A 16,523-nucleotide genomic window follows, 5' to 3' on the forward strand; every position below is an offset into this window, starting at 1 on the left:
TGTAACCTGGTGGGAGAGGAGGGCAGGCGGGGTGCCTTGTCTCTCCTTGGATAAAGTCCGCACCAACTCGGGTGGATTGAACGAAAAAGAACTCCTAAATCCGACGCTTGTTGGGGATTCCTTAAAAAACTATTAATTCCCCCACTCTGAAGCCTCTGCGCATACGCTGCAGCCAAACGAAAACCCCGGCCAAACGGGCTGGGGTCCAATTCCCAACATCCTCGCCAGCCTCTCCAACCGCTGAAGAAGATCAAAGTTGCGGGCGGGGCCTCTGCAGGCGGCTGGCTGGAGAAAGGCTGGTGCCGCGCTGTTTTTGTCCCGTGCCCCGCCCCCCGCTTCTACCTCGGGATCCACCTGTGGGGAAAAGGATCACGCCGCCTTCCCGGCAACTGGAGGGAAGGAGAAGGCGGCGCCTAGAACGAAGAAACCGGTGGCAAACCCAGAACCTGCCGCGCGAAGATGCGCCCTCCAAGTGCTTCCTTTTCTTGCCCGGATTGTGCTGGTTGCTCTGTTGCTTCTCGGCGGCTTCCTCCGCAAACCCGCGCATTTGCAGGGGTCTCCCCTCGTCCTCCCAAGTTTAACCCCATCCAAAGGGCCGAACTGTCAGCCGTCCCGCTCCTTGGCTAAGTTTTCCTTGAAGCACCAGCCGGGCAGGTCTGGGCGGATATGAGGTTCCTTTGGGAATTCGGTGTCTGAACCACCTGATTCAGACAACCATGTTTAACAGTACATACCTTCACTACGGGCAAGCTTGCTGTGCTCCAGGGTGTTCTCTGCTCTCATTTGGCTTTGTGAGGTGATTCTGTTAACATTTTATTTGAAGATAAGTATGGCCCAAGTAGGGTTGCCTGGTAGGAGTCTGTGCTGCATCTTAGATGGGCTAACAGAGCCATGATTTATTCAATTAACTCAGCTGAAATAAAGCTCACTGACAAGCATATTAACCACACGGGCTGTATTCACACAACACATAAGGCTAAAATTTGGTTGGCTAGCTTAGGATTCAGCTAGGCAGATTCAGAAGACTGCAGGTAAAGTCAATCCATGGTTACTCAGAAGGGAGCCTGCTCAGCTAAATGGCACTTATTTTTTTATTTTATTTATTTTTTTATTTTCTATCCCACCATTATTATTCTTATAAATAACTCAAGGCGGCGAACATACCTAATACTCCTTCATCTTCCTCTTTTCCCCACAACAACAATCCTGTGAGGTGAGTTGGGCTGAGAGAGAGTGACTGGCCCAAGGTCACCCAGCTGGCTTTCATGCCTAAGGCAGGACTAGAACTCGCGGTCTCCTGGTTTCTAGCCTGGTGCCTTAAACACTAGACCAAACTGGCTCTCTTTTACCTCTGGAAGGATGAGTTTTTAAAACTGCAGCCAAATCCAATGTGTGTTTATTCCAAAGTAAGTCCTACTAGATTCACTGGGACTTGTGCATCAAATGTGCAGTTTCTTAAAACTACTGGATACAGGGCTATTGCTTGGCATACAACTTCTGTCCACTCCACTTCTCAATCTTAAATGCCTTGAGGGGCTGTGCTGTACCCCTTTTTGCTCCATCTTGCACCCCTCCCTTTCAAGTGTGAGTTAACCATCTTTTCTCTCATAACCCACTCCATTAAAGCTTTTGGACCACAGCATTAAAAGTTTGCAAAGGGGAGCATCCTCTTTGCTGTTTTTACTGCAACAGACTGAGATTACCTCTTAAAATATCTAAAATTAAATGGAGTTCAGTTTCAAGTACCTGCATATAGCTCATGCCCTCTAGCACTTCCAATATAAATTGACCCATAAGTAAGACTGCTGTCAGCAATAGAGTTTAATGTTAGATGTGTTTAACTAGATCTTACTACTACTTGAGATTACACTGGCAGCATTTACATTCACCCAGTGGATGGTACAAGCTTGATCCGGTCATATATCAGGATAACAAATTTTTAGATTAAGAATATTTACTTAGAGATAAATTGCACTAATGGCATAGGGGCTTTCTCCTAAATAAGCTTGGACTGTTGCCAGCCTAACTTTTCTACCTTTTTCCTAATATGGATACAATATATCTGTTACAATTGTTCATCCATTGCTGCTTAACTAACCAACTCAACAGGTCCAGATTTGTTGAATTTCAAGTCAGCGTTGACTCCTGGCAACTGCCTGGACTAGTTCCTACAGTTTTCTTAGCAACTTTGTTGGAAGTAGTTTGCCATTGTCTCCTTCCTAGGGCTGAGAGGGAGTGGCTGGTTCAAAGTCACCCAGTTGGCTTCGTGCCAAAGGCAAGACTAGAACTCACAGTCTGCGGGTTTCTAGCCTGATGCCTTAACCACTACCCCAAACTGGCTCTCATAATTAATTTTTAATTAATTTACAGTTAATTACAGGAGCTGAAGTCCAACATAGATGAAGAGCCCTAGATTGAGGCAGCATTATATTCCATGTCCTTCTGGTATCCCTCAATCTCGCTTTAACACACATGGTCTTTGTAACAGTCTGCATGTTTGCTTGGGGTTAAGTCATGCCAGGTTCAAAAAAACACTCAATTTCAAGTGAGTGAGTTTAGGAATATGCCTCATTTATAACTGGCCTCAAGGAATTGCCCACACCCTATTCAACTCTTATTTCTGCCATGATTCCAACAGTTAATCAGTATCTCCTGATCTCCAATTTCTTTCTCCCATTTACAATATAAGCAATCATTATCTTGATTTGTGTGGGTCCCACCCTTATGTCATTCAGGAAATTGCTGAAGACCTGGTTGTTCTCCCAGGCCTTGGGGACATGGTGATTGTGGAGCCTCTTTTTTGTTTGGTTTTATTTGTGCTGTATACAGTTTGTAGGAAGCCAGTTTGGTGCAGTGGTTAAGGCAGTGTTTCTCAACCTTGGCAGCTTTACGATGTGTGGACTTCAACTCCCAGAATTCCCCAGCCATGTTGAAGTTGAAGTCCACACTTCTTAAAGTTGCCAAGCTTGAGAAGCACTGGGTTAAGGCATCAGTCTGTGAGTTCTAGTCCTGGCTCAGGCACGAAGCCAGCTGGGTGACCTTGGGCCAGTCACCCTCTCTCAGCCCTAGGAAGCAGGCACTGGCAAACCACTTCCAAAATCCTGCCACGAAAACTGCAGGGACTTGTCCAGACAGTCACCAGGAGTCAACACTGACTTGAAGGCACCAAAAAAAAAAAGTATGTACTTTGCTCTTCTGGTCTGTTGTATTTTTTCTTTTAATGAGTTGGTTTTTAGTTGTAAGCTGCCTAGAGTCATTTGGGAGTCAGGCAGCCTATGCATTAAATAAAATAAAATCATCATTACCCAAATAGGGACCAGGCTTTTCATCACACTGCATTTGTTAATCACATCTTCTACATGTTTGATACACCTACCATGTTTTGTGTGTGAATGACCTTCGCAGGGAGATTTTCAGTGTTTATACCTTCTGCATTTCATTCCCTTGAAAATCATTATCTACAATTTCCAGCTAAGCAAGGTAGTATACATAATACCTGTATACAATATAATGCAAATATATCACCTTGCTTAGTTGGAAATTTGTGGTATGGTTAACATACACTTACGTTATAATAAATTGTCCTCTTAAGTGTCACAAGACTGCAGTTTTGCAGCAGGGCTCACCATAAAGATGGCAACCAAAGCAAGGAATGGTTGAAATTGCAATGCAATGTTTATTAGCAGCAACACAAAAGTCCGGCCAACTCGTGCAAAAAATAAAGCAGCCTTCCGGGAGCATTGGACTATATTGCCCATCATTCCCAACCACTCTGACTGCTTACACACCTGGAAAGCACCGGATAGGGAACACTACAGTGAAACGTCTAGGAGGCAGAGAGGACAATCAGCGGTTCTACCCGGCTACAGTCTCTGAGCCTACATTCTGCACGCCTCACCCAGCCCACCCCTGGTCTTCCTGGCTGGCGCTCTGCTCCCGTATAGTGAGCCCTTGGCCCGTCCTTCTTGCCACGTCCCGATGGGAAAGAGCCAATGGGCGGGCTCTCTCAGGTGTCTCCAGCGCGCTCGGTCTTACCTGCACCACGTGTGTGGGGGGGAGGAGTGGGCAGGTAAAGCCACCTCCCTAAACAGCCAAGCCCGCAGCCATTGCGCGCTTCCGAGGGGTGTAGCCGAACTTTTGCTTCGGAATTGGCTCCCATGTAATTAAGTTTCTTCCCCCCACCCCCCGAAAGCCGCACGGGGCATGCGTCTCTCTTCCTAAAAGAAAGTCCAGGACGGAAAAGCAGCGCTTTGGTGGCTGGAGGTGGGGGCCAGGGAGGGGGCGCTTTCCTTTCCTTCCTTCCTTCCTTCCTTACGCTGAGTTGGGCTCCGGAGTAGCGGCTGGCTTGGCTGGCTGCTGCGCGGGGGGTTCTTCTTGGCAAAGTTTGGTGAAGTGTGTTTTTTTTCCCCCTTTCCTCCCCCCCCCCCCATTTCGGGGGCTTCTTTCTCCTCCGCCCTCAGCATGACGACGTCTCCCGATTACCTGGTCATCCTCTTTGGGGTCACCGCTGGGGCTACCGGAGCTCGACTGGGCTCCGATGAGAGAGAATTAATTCAGCTGCTGTGGCGGGTGGTAGATCTGGCCAGCAAAAAGGTATTTGCCCGGGTTGGAGTTGGCGGGTTACGAATTCACCTGATAACGTGGCCGGGGGAACTTCTTCTCCCTTCCGCCTTAACTTAACTGGCTCCCGGATCGGTTAAGAATTAGAGTTAAGGCTACAGGACAGTCCGATGCGTGCTTATTGGGGGGAAAGCCCCACAATCGATTTCAGTAGAACTTCGGAGGGGTTTTGTCTGAACTGTTGTGAATCGTGGGGATGGATAGTCTGCAAAGAAACTAGAATCACCGGGAGAAAACAGACATTGAAAGCAGTCTTTGCACTGTGATGAGCAATGCTGGTTGGGGAGGGTGGGAGTTTTCATTCGAGGGGGAAGGTAGGTTTTTAAAAAAAAAATATCGGGGAACGTTGCGGGGTTAAATGCGTCCCCTCAGAGGGCGGGGCTGGAGGCAGGAGTCGAGAGGGAACGGCTGGATCCCCGATTTCGGATTCCAGCTGGGCTATGTAAATGCGCCGCCCGGCTCCGCTTCGGTGCTTCCAGGGGCTCCAAAGAAAACCGTGGGACGGCCACGGGCCCTGCGGTTCGTAAGCAGGTGGGAGGAAGCCCTTCGCGGGGCGATTCCGAAGGAAAGCCCGGAGTTTTACCGGGAGCCTCTCCTAACAGAGAAGAAGGCCACTTTCTCCTTGGGCGAAGGGACCAGGCCTCCGAGGGTCACCCCACCCCCCGGGCCAAGAAAGCCTCCTTCGCCGCCGCCTCTGGCCTCGCTTCCCGGGCGGGCTGGCGGGCGGGCTGGCGGGCGGGCTGCCATAGCGCGGGGGCGAACTGATCTCTTCCTTTCCTCCCCGCCCCCGGTTTCCCTGGAGGTGGGCAATCTTCACCAAGTCCTGATCGGGCCCGATCGCCTGGCGCTGACGGACGAATGCAGAGAGGAAACCGGCCTCGCCGAGGACAGTCTGGCGCTCGCCCCGCAGCTGGAGCAAGCCCTCGGGCAGGTAGGCGCGACGGGCGAGCCCCCTTTCCTCCAGGGCCCTCTCTGGCTTGCTTGCCCTCCGCCCGACGGGGCTTTCTGGAAATCGGGGTGTGCGAGACGGGAGATGCGAGGCGCACCAGATCACTCCGGGGTTGGGTGTGTTGTGGGAAGGAAAGGAGATTAGAGGTGAGTCACGGCCCGCGAGAGCGCGGGAGAGGCGGATGGCTGCTTGCCCACGTGGGCTCGAGGCGACTCGGTTTTCCCGCTGCTTTGGGGTGAACTGGGATGGCCAGCCTGATCAGGTCAGCGAAAGAAGGAAGTAAAAAGGCTTGCAATGTTAGTGGTGTGACTGTCAAATCAAGAGCCTCAGTGAGGTCAGTGACACTTGCTTCTTCCAGCTCTATGGCACTGCAATCACTTCCTCACTAGTGACACCGAGAGTCTTCTAGTCTCACCCACTGGAGTGTGGGGTGGTGGTCAAAAAAAATCAAAATGGCAGCCACAACTATGTGATCAAAGCGCCCGGCTTTTTACATGCCCCATGTAGCTGCCATATTGACTTTTTGACACCCCTGTGGATGCCCCATGTCACCCAGCTGCCTTACCTCATTACTGCTACATCAGTACAACAATGGTTGGATGACCCTAAGGCAGTGTTTCTCAACCTTGGCAACTTTAAGATGTGCGGACTTCAACTCCCAGAATTCCCCAGCCAGCATGGTTGAGAAACACTGACCTAGTATATGACATAAATCAGCGAGGAAATACCCCATAACAGTATCATTCTTTCTCATGTGACTGTGGGCTGGCATAAGATGTAGATGAACACTTGAAAAGCTTCTGGTGCGCCCCCCCCCCAGTTGGAACAGCAGTCTAAACAAAAACTAACCTTCGTTTATTGCCCTAATGATCTGGATCAGATACCTCTTGGAGCTCTCTAAATATCTTGGATTTCTTATACTTCCTAGACAACAGTAGATTTCCAAGTGTGCAGTCTAGTACATTTAAAAGGCTGAGGAAGGTTGATCTAATCTTCCCACTAAAACCTAGATTTCTCCCCTTTCACAGTGCTTAGGATGATTTTGTCATTTTCTTGATTGTTGAAATTGATTATTAGAAATGCATCAAGATTAGTGGAATTATTTTAGCTTTTCAGCTGAAAGGTACAGACTCGTTCAAGTTGAGCTCAAGTACTGGTGATTACATGGGAACATCTACCTTGGGTTTTTTGGCAACAGTACAAGAATGGTTTGCCATTATCTTCTTTTTGGAAGTTTTTTCAGCTTTCCAGTTGGCCTAGAGCCTTAGTTTCCTAGTGATCTCCCATCCCAGTATTAACTAATTTTGACCCTGTTTATCTTTTTCACTCTTTGTACCAGCCAGTTTGGATAGATACTATAATTCCACACAAGCTACCCTGCAATCTGTTGCCACCAAATGTGTTGCATTACAATTCTCAATGATTGTGTTATCTGGAAGGCTGGAGAAGTCTGGTTTAGGTGATCTTTCTAAAAACAACAGCTTTTTGGAAAGATGTTGATCATGTTAAGACAAGTCAAAAGAAATCACAAGCATTAGCTCTGTCAAATATGCTCACCAAGCCATTGCCTGCTGCTGTTTCTGCAATTATTACTGAAAGGGTTTGAACTGATACCCATTCTTTTGACACTGGAAAAACAGGGCTTTAATTAAAACAGACTTTGTGCATGGTGCTGGGGATTTGGAGGACTCCTCCGTCAGGCTGTGATATAAAGTAAGATAATAACTCAAGTTGTTAGAGAGCTAGAAGGGAAGAAAATGAAGAACTTCCTATTTCGTGGGGTTTGTTTGACTTAAACATTTCATAAACAATGCCTCCAATTTACATTAAGTTGTGCATCCTTACTGAAAGTATAAAATGTTTAGTTACTTTTACAGAATACACTTTTATGTCATAAATGGATCTTTTTCTTTCTGTGTTCTATCCTTTTTTAGTTCAACCAGTCTGTGAGCAATGAACTAAATATTGGCGTTGGTACATCCTTCTGTCTCTGTACTGATGGGCAACTTCATATCAGGCAGGTTTTGCACCCTGAAGCATCTAAAAAGGTAAGGGAACTTCAATAAATTCTGCCTCTCTCTTCCCAACCCCAAAAGAGCTGGCGGGGGAATTCTGGGAGTTGAAGTCCACACATCTTAAAGTTGCCAAGGTTGAGGAACACTGCTCTAGCTGAACTTTCTGGGTTTCCCGGTGTTTGAAATATGTAAAATAACAATGTACCACATTTTATTATCCATGGACAATGTTTTTGTACTTCTATGTTACAAAGAACTAAGAATTGGCTTAATCTTCATAGATCTTAGTTTTGCATCAATAGCTGAGCTTGCCTGTGAGTTGGTACTGAGAATGAAGTATCCTAGCAGCAACCATCATGTCTTATAGATAGCTGGGAAATTTTTTTTTATTGAACTAGGAATTCAAACCATCTTAAAAGTGTTCTCAACTTTGTTTAGGCATTTTGTTTGCTGCTTATTTGGTTGTACTGCTTTGTTTTGGATTTTTTGCCAATTATCCTGAAATCATTAGAATAAATGTGACATGTATAAGCATGGGTAACATAACTTTTTAGAGTGCTTAACCCAATAATGGTTACTTGCATTATATCAATTCTATATAAGAAACTGTTGCACATGTATTTGTCTTTTACATATGGGGCAACTTTATATTTGGCTGCAGTTAGTGTATTTCATTGTTTTAATGATTCATATGTTCAAAGATTAAATCTCTCCTCTGAACCTTTAAAATCACGTTGCTGTAGATCTTGAAATTCTGGTAGTGAACAGTATTTATTCTCCAAGCATTCCTATTGCTGTTAGTGTTTCAGTGACAAAAATATGTATATGGTATGCATCTGGTTGATATTTGAATATTCCTGGTTTTAGAAAATAGGAAAGCACACCACCCTTACGGTACTAATTTGGCATCCTCCTTTCACTTTGTTATAAAGAGAGTTCTTCTCAATTTGCAGGTATCATTTCTCATAAAACAGATGTGCTCAAAGTGTAATTGACTAGTCTCAGTCAATTGCTAAGATTCTTCTTTTTGACCATACTGCGGTTTTTCCTTCATATCACTGAGTGAAAAAAGGTACATTCTTGAGGGATTGAAACCCAAAACAGTGCTTAGTTGGTCCAAGCAGACTTGGTTCTCCTTTTAGTATAAAGGCACAACAGGCTGCATCTTTTTAATCTTCCCTTGCTCCCACCAAATGAACAATTTTGGTGTATCTTCTTTTGCATAGTTTATATATTCTGAAATCCTGTACACATCCTATAGCAAAGCTGAAGTGCTTTCATTGATTTATTTATATTTCAAATTTAGTCACCGCCCATCTCACTCAAAGAGCAACTCAAGGCAGTTTACAATAAACCCAGAATAAATAGACATTAAAATTCCAATAAAAACAATGTTTTTTAAATAAATGTACAATCCAAGATATAGATCTTATATGTTTATATATTTTGTTATATGGTGGTTTGACAGTGGTTACTCAGCTGGTCTTTAAAAGAGAGAGAGAAGCGATAAATGAACTGATCTAGCTGGCAAACTTTTGGGGAAAATTTGTTTTACATTTAGCCATAGTTGTGACAAACTTACCACTGTCTGAGCATGCTGATTTTCTACTCAGCCTCTGAGCAAGATTAAATGGGTGATATATTGCAACCCGATCCATATGATTTCATTTGTCATGTCAAGCCCAGCTTACATTCAGCCTGTAACATGTAAGTCTCCTTCAGCAATGAATTCCCTCCAGAGTTCTCAAGGGACTTGAAACAGGTGTCTGTCAATGTATCACAAAACAGAAATCAATCATTCACAAAAGTATGCACTTCATCTGCACTCCTTTGCTTCTCCCTTCTCTCAGCCATGCAAAGAAATAATGCTTGCCCAAAGTTTATTGTCTGACAGAGCATCAACTAGCCTACTGAGTCAAGGAAAATTTCCTCTTTACAACTGGAGGATGGAAGACTTACAGCCCATCTTTTTAAACTATGGCTGCAAAGGCGAATAACTGTCCTCAAAGCTGGGAAACTCTATTGTGAAATGTGGGTTGTTGTTGTTGTTGTTTCCTTCCAACAAAATAAAACTCTACAGCTGTTATGTCAAAAACATGGCATTCTGAAATAAAATGAAAGAAATTAACCTTGAGGCAAACTGTCTTAAAATGACAGGGTGAGAGAGATTTTATCATCATTCCTTTGGAATGAGCTCAGTTAAACTGTTCCTTGCATTCTATGAGTAATGGAAGCTGGTTCATGTTGCAGCCTTTCCTAATGCCCGGGTGTGTAGGACAACTATAACTCTAATCAAACATCTTTATGCTGTCTTGAATTGCGATCAAATGGATGTAAAATCTTATAAAATGTTATGGTGAACAGGACAGGATGGGCGATCTGGCTAAGTATTTTATGTAAACCAAAGAGGAGGCTTAAACTGGATGTTTGCTTATGGGCTTTGTACAGGAATATTCTTCATAGTAAATAATAGGGCAGAAGGAAGTATGAGTGCTTTATTTACTTTTGGTTGAAAATTATTAATGCTGTAGGCGTAGCCTGAAAAGTCAGAGCTGTTGCCTTAATTGCAGATTCTGAATTTGGACTTTTAAAAGGGCTTTTGTAAAATCTGTTAGACTCCATGACTGGGTTGACTTACCATGCTAGAAGAACAATGGTGCTAAACAAACCAGAACAACTAGGTCCATACAACACACTAAGCCAAAAGCAATCAAACCACTTTGTGAATCTATCAGTTTATGACTTAGTGTAATACATGAGCACAGCCACCATCCTTTTCTTTAAGTCTGAAATTGGTAATTAAAGAAAACTAGAATCCTGGTGTGTGTAAGGCAAATTAGTTTCTCTTTTAGCTATGATCTTGAAATATAAAAGCCTGCTCATCCCTGCATATTGGCAAAAGATAAACTTAGATCTTGCTTTTGCAACAGGATGGCTGCCAGATACATTGGGTTAGAACTCTTATTGATCCCATCCAGAAAGCTCAGTGATTTGCCAGCTAGGAAGAGTAGAACTTTCGTAGATTACCAGAGAGGGAAAGGCTGGTAGACTTGCTAGCTTAGAAAGAGACCTTTTCAGGCAATGAAGTCTAACCTTTGCACTGGGCTGGAATTACCAAGGGGACCTCATCACCTTCCTTGATAATTGGTTCCACTCTTGAATTACTCTTACTATTAAGGAATCTTTCATAACATTTAGTCAGAAGCAGCGCTCATGTAACCATTATTCAGTACCCTGTTTTCTAGAATAATGGAGAATAGATCTTGACCTTTTCTGTGTGACATCCTTTCAGGTACTGGTGGAGTTCTATCATATCCCATTCAGTTATCTTTCATCAAAGCTTAACATACCCAGTTCTTTCATTCTTCATCATGAATGTTTCCAGTTCTCTAGTCTTCTGCACTGCCCTCCTTTTTTGCACCTGTTCTAGTTCATACTTCATCTGTTCTTTAGATTTCTTAAAGATGATGGAGAGGAGTTAAGCCAGACCATCAACAATTTCCTTCAGTGCCCAGGTGTAACTCATATTTGAACTTGTTCAAGGATAGGAGGTATTCCCTGGCTAGGATACTATCCAACTTGGAATTCTGTTCCTCCAGTCAGGTGTTCATAAGTGCCCAGCAGAACGGACGTCCTCTTCTCAAAAGGACTGGACCATGTTAGGAGCTGAGTAGATCTGCCTCTTCATTGTTATCTTTGATCTTTTTGCCACTTTTTTTTACAAGGCAGCTGGTCCAGTGATGTTTCTCTCTTTTATTCTGAACATATCAGAAGAAATCCTTTTGGTTCTTAGCTTTCTTTGCTTATTCAGCTAGTTCTGCGCTTGCCAACATCTCTGAAAATACCAGCTATCTGATTTTACTCTTCTTTGATGACCTGTCCTTTTTCCACTTCCTACATGTGCCCTTTTATCAGATTTTCACTAGCTTCTTACATGGCTACACTGCCTTCTTCCATTTCTTCCTTGCTGGAATTGTTTGCAATTGTGTTCTTAGAGTTTCCTCCTTAAAGAACTGCTACCCATTCTTAGGTTCCTTTCCCCATTAAGTTCTCCTGCCATGGAATATTTTCTTTTCTTTTTGCTTGATTTTTTTCCCTAAAGCACACTTTCTTGAAGTATTCATTTAACTACACTCAGCTTTAGCTTCTGTTAATGGCTAGAATCGTTACATGGGTCACTTTCCTTGAAAGTTCTCACTGTTCCCTCTTGGTCTGGTTTCCTGGTTAATGCCAGGTCAAGGGTAGCTGCTCCCCTCCTGCCTTTCTTCACCCACTGAAGAAGAAACTTGTCATCAAGACAGACAGGAATTGCTTCTTGGAAAGACGCAGCTTGGCAAATGTGTAATTAGCACAACTCTGTGTAAGTGGGTGGTCAGTTATGTTAATTGAGCACATTATCAGTTGATTGTTTTAATTACAAACAATAAGTGACTGCTACCTTGGTTTATTAGATATAACCTGTTTTGCAGAATATCTTGTTACCTGAATGCTTCTACTCATTTTTTGATCTCCGAAAAGAATTCAAGAAATGTTGCCCTGGGTCACCTGAAATTGACAAATTAGATGCTGGTTCCATGATACAATGTATCCTTTTAAATAAATACATAAATTATCTGCATATTTCTCTAATATTAAGAACAGTATAGATGTTGCCTCTGTTTAGTTGAAAAATGTTATCCTGCCCCAATTAATAAGAACTATGTAATGTAGCTTTAAATGCTTTTTTTTTTTTAAATCAGGAAGTGGTTTGGTACAGAATACCAAAATAGTAGGTCGAACAGCAGGTGCTATAGTTTAGAACAGTGTTTCTCAACCTTGGCAACTTTAAGCTGTGTGGACTTCCAACTCCCAGAATTTTCCAGCCAGATGCTGGCTGGGGAATTCTGGGAGTTGAAGTTCACACAGCTTAAAGTTGCTAAGGTTGAGAAACACTGTTTTAGAAGATTAGAAGGACAGTGGGTTGCCTATTCTTCTTTAGTCTAAGGTATTTGTCATTTCAGATTTTACACTTCTGTTAATTTTGAGCTCTTCAAGGTCTGCCTTCAGAAATGTGGCTTTCATGCAGCTCTACCCTAGATAAGCAGAGTTTACCCCATGTGTTTTTTTCAAAAAGTTCACCCCCATGTTTTTCCCCCCACTTGGGGATTCTGAATCTCCTAGAAACAATTCAGGTGTCTTTTGCTTTTGAACCCTCCATGCCATTTCAAAGGTGGTATTCTCTCTTACACATTTCACCAGCACTCACTCCAGTGAGGATTCAACTTGGGCCGTTCTCTTTGGAACATATTGCTCAATATACTGCATAAAATCTAGTGCAACCTCCGAACTGATGTAAATTATGTAACCCTGTGAAAGCGATTGTTGTAACTACAAAACTAGAAGAAAAATGGGATCAATGAGATGCAGAAGAGAATATGTAAAAAATATGTATATGCAAGCCTCAGATAGGCCAACACATTTTGTTAATTTAAGGAAGTTTATTGTAAAATTTTCACTGAATGGGCACATTTTAAAGTTATGTTAGCTGACAGATGTTAACACTGTATGCAACAAAGTTATGATGCATACACTTTCCTAAAAATGTGTAGGAAATAAATACCAGTGAAAAGCAGCGCTAATGCTATACCATTTACTACCTACATTCTTAATTGTGGGCAATGCGTAGAACAACATTAGTTCAACTTTTGGATAATTTCTGAATATTGGTTTGTTGAGTGGCTTTGGGTTTGCTCGTGAAACGTATTTTTGTGATGTATTATGAACGTACATCGTTTGGCCCAATCAGAGTTGCTTGTCTGCATGCTCTGTTTTGGTTACATATCAAGGTTTATGTGAAATTTTCTGTGGATTTTTTTTTAAAGTACACACTAGGTACTGATTGTTCAAGTTGGAACTGCCATTGTTGTAAGTGAGGCTGATTTTGTTGCCCCACCTTACAAGCTTGAGCAGAGAGCTGAAAAGGCTGCCTATGGCAGGAGCTCCTTGCAAGTCCAGGGTTCCAGGCTATTACCTGAGTTAAAATAACTGAAATGCCCTGGTAGTTGAACAGCTGTGCTCTTTCTGTGTTCAATGTGGGCTAAAATTCCTCCTTGCCAGAATGAGTTTTCCCCTGGCCCAGCAATTTATGAGACAAATTGGCATTGACGTTGAAGCTCTGGTCTGGATAAAGCAATAACAATCCATCGCTCCCCATTTCTAGGGTACACGTCCCAACATGTGAAGACACTTGAGATGTGTAACAAGGGGAGTGGGAGGTTCTTTATATGTTAATAACCCCAAGAACAGAAAGACAGTTGCAGCAATAAGAAGTGGTGGAGTGAGATCGTAAAATATGTACTCTAACCGGTTGCTAAAACATGTTTACAGGCAATTAAATAAAGCCTTTGTAGAACCTGAAAGATAGTCCCAAACCTGTGAACTTCCGTGCATGGGGGCCAAGAGATTTGTTTAATGTGATTTGGAAGGAAAGTTCAATTGAAAGCAGTGGAACTTTTGTGTAAGATACTTATGATTTGGGTGTAGTGGTAACAATGATAACATCTTAAGAGAAGGAGAATTGGTACTGATAAAAGAGTTTTTTATGTAATAGAATGCCCATATTTTAAAATTCTTTAGTATTTGGAAGCACAGCTGAATTCACATAGCTGGATGCCATGAAACAGGAGTATAAGAACATTCACAGGTAATTTGCAACGTAGTTTTTCCTTGCTGAATTTTGGGTATGTGGAGAAAAGATTTAGTGCCCAAATCCAATTAAGAAATCCAGAATAATAATCCTTTACTGTATTATATAGCATGCTTAACCTCAAAAGTCAGTTTCTCTTGGCTTAAATCAATTTTTGTTCAACATTTTTATTTATAGATAAATGTAAATATATCTAGATTTACTTTTAAACCCAAGTCTTTCTTGAAGAAAGAGATGTTCACTGTAACTGAAATATCGAAACCAAGAGCAACTTAAAGTTCTTTTTTAATAAGTACTGTCTTAGGTTCAGGCATTGACCACCCCCAGGATGTGTTATTTGGGTTTTGGTGATCTGGTCAGGGTGTTGAATAATGTTCTTGGATATCCTCACCATTGTTCTTTGATTATGAAAGAAGTAGGAGAAGACTGCATTTTGAGATAGATCAGTACACAGGAGAAATGTGTAAACAGTATCTCTCTGTGTAATTCCTTTGCCCCGAATATAAATTCTAACAGATGCTTTTAATTTAAAAGAAATAAAATGAAATACAATTTCATATATCTACTATGTACAGTTATAAGAGAGATCAGAGGGTTGGACGAGGAGCAAGAAAATCCAAATTCAAGTCCACTCTCTTTACCAGATTTTATTAGAAAATAAGGCAAATGTTTCCAGTGGGTTGGAAGCAATATGGCAACTGGATATAAAAGCCCCTTTATCTATGCCTTTATGATTACAGTTTGATCTTGATCAAAATTAGGGAAAATTCAATGCAAGTATTTTATAGATAGTATTTAATGCAAAGGGAACTTTACCTGATAAATTATAGCATGATGTGTTAGAGAAAATATGAAGAAATAAAAACATTTGTGGCTGTCTTGTAAAGTTGTTCAGTCAACTTTGGACTGAACTTTTTATTAAAATGGGACAAATTGCAACGGAGACTGCTATATTAGGCCCTAAATTGGCCTTATTACATTTTTTGATAACCACGGTAATACCTTAGAGCTGGGTTTCCCAAACTGTAAGGTATACCTCTCTTGGGAAAGTACAGATAGAGTCTAGGGAAGGTGTGAAAAACCTTTGCTTTTTCATTTTTTATGTCTTTATTAAAATAAAGTTTCATTGTATTGTTTCCATTGTTCATTTTTGTGTCTGGATTTGTAGGGGAGGTGTGTACAGTTAAGGTTACCCTAAAGGGAGGTGTGATGGCAAAAAGTTTAGGAACCCCTGCCTTAGAGCATAAAGAGCTCATTTTGGAGGAGGGGGGCATTAATTGCTGCCGAACAGGTAATGTGACAAGATCTTGGAGAATAGGAAAGGACTGGTATATTTCCATATGATGGCAAATATTTGGGGAAACCATTCTGGGTGGAAAAGTTTCACAAGAAAAGAGATGTCTGAAGTAATAAAAACGCAATCATGATTTTTACCTTTCTTGGTTTAAATTTAAAATATGTTTTTGTTGTACATAATTATTAATATGGTTACTACCCAGTTCCAGATTTCTAGATACCTTAAGTAATGCTATATGTATCCTGCTTTTATTTTTATAGGATTGATGTATTGATTAGATTTACAGTATATCCAACTTCTGTTTGTACCACTCAAGGAGGCACATGTAATGCTCCCTCCTCCTATTTTCCCCACAACAACAAACCTGTGAGTGAGTTGGGCTAAGACAAAGTCACTGGCCAAAAGCCACCCCATCAGCATTTGTGTCTCATGGGGTGGGGGTGGGGACAGTCTCCTGGTGTCTAATCCAGCACCTCAACCACCCTATTGGCTCTCCAGTTTTAAAACAGTCCACTTTCAGCGATAAAAGTTTGTTGAGTGATTTGGGGCCGGTCACTGTCTCTTATAGCAATCTACCTCATAGGGGCTGTTATTTCCAAATATGATTCCTAGTGAGAATAAAATAGAAAGAGATACTGTATTATATGTGCCACTTTCTTTCACCCCTAAGGGAAAGACATTGTAAGAGGAAAACCACATTAGCATATGATGGCAAAAAAACCCGGTAGTGATCTGGTAATACTTTTTCTAACACAGAAGCTCATGAAAGCTTGTGCCTTTTCATAAAACGTGTTAGTCAGAAAAGGTGCTAGCAGACACATCCTGATTTTTTCCCTAGAGGAAAAGCAGGATATAAATCTAACACGTTTGATCACTTATGACGTAACCCAGCTTTCTGTTTCCTAGAGTGCAGTCTGAGTTTCATATAATTTTATTCTCATCTTTGGGGCAACAGTT

The 16,523-nt window shown here is 42.2% G+C and overlaps 1 protein-coding gene across 5 annotated transcripts in view; it reads left to right on the forward strand.

The window, feature by feature from the left end:
• Positions 1 to 4,112: 4,112 nt before the first annotated feature.
• The window catches only part of ESRP1 (epithelial splicing regulatory protein 1), a 43,115-nt gene continuing 30,704 nt past the window's right edge, over positions 4,113 to 16,523 (forward strand). For 2 of the 5 annotated variants that reach the window (XM_063299501.1, XM_063299502.1), the window contains exons 1-3: positions 4,979 to 5,551; positions 7,504 to 7,617; positions 12,054 to 12,168. In XM_063299501.1, the coding sequence (XP_063155571.1) occupies positions 4,979 to 5,551; positions 7,504 to 7,617; positions 12,054 to 12,168 (802 nt within the window). Of the gene's footprint in view, positions 4,264 to 4,297; positions 4,594 to 4,978; positions 5,552 to 7,503; positions 7,618 to 12,053; positions 12,169 to 16,523 lie in introns of those variants that run through there. The other 3 variants (XM_063299503.1, XM_063299505.1, XM_063299504.1) reach the window with 3 other exon arrangements.

This window comes from Candoia aspera, chromosome 3, assembly GCF_035149785.1.
Source record: "Candoia aspera isolate rCanAsp1 chromosome 3, rCanAsp1.hap2, whole genome shotgun sequence".
Lineage (NCBI taxonomy): Eukaryota > Metazoa > Chordata > Lepidosauria > Squamata > Boidae > Candoia > Candoia aspera.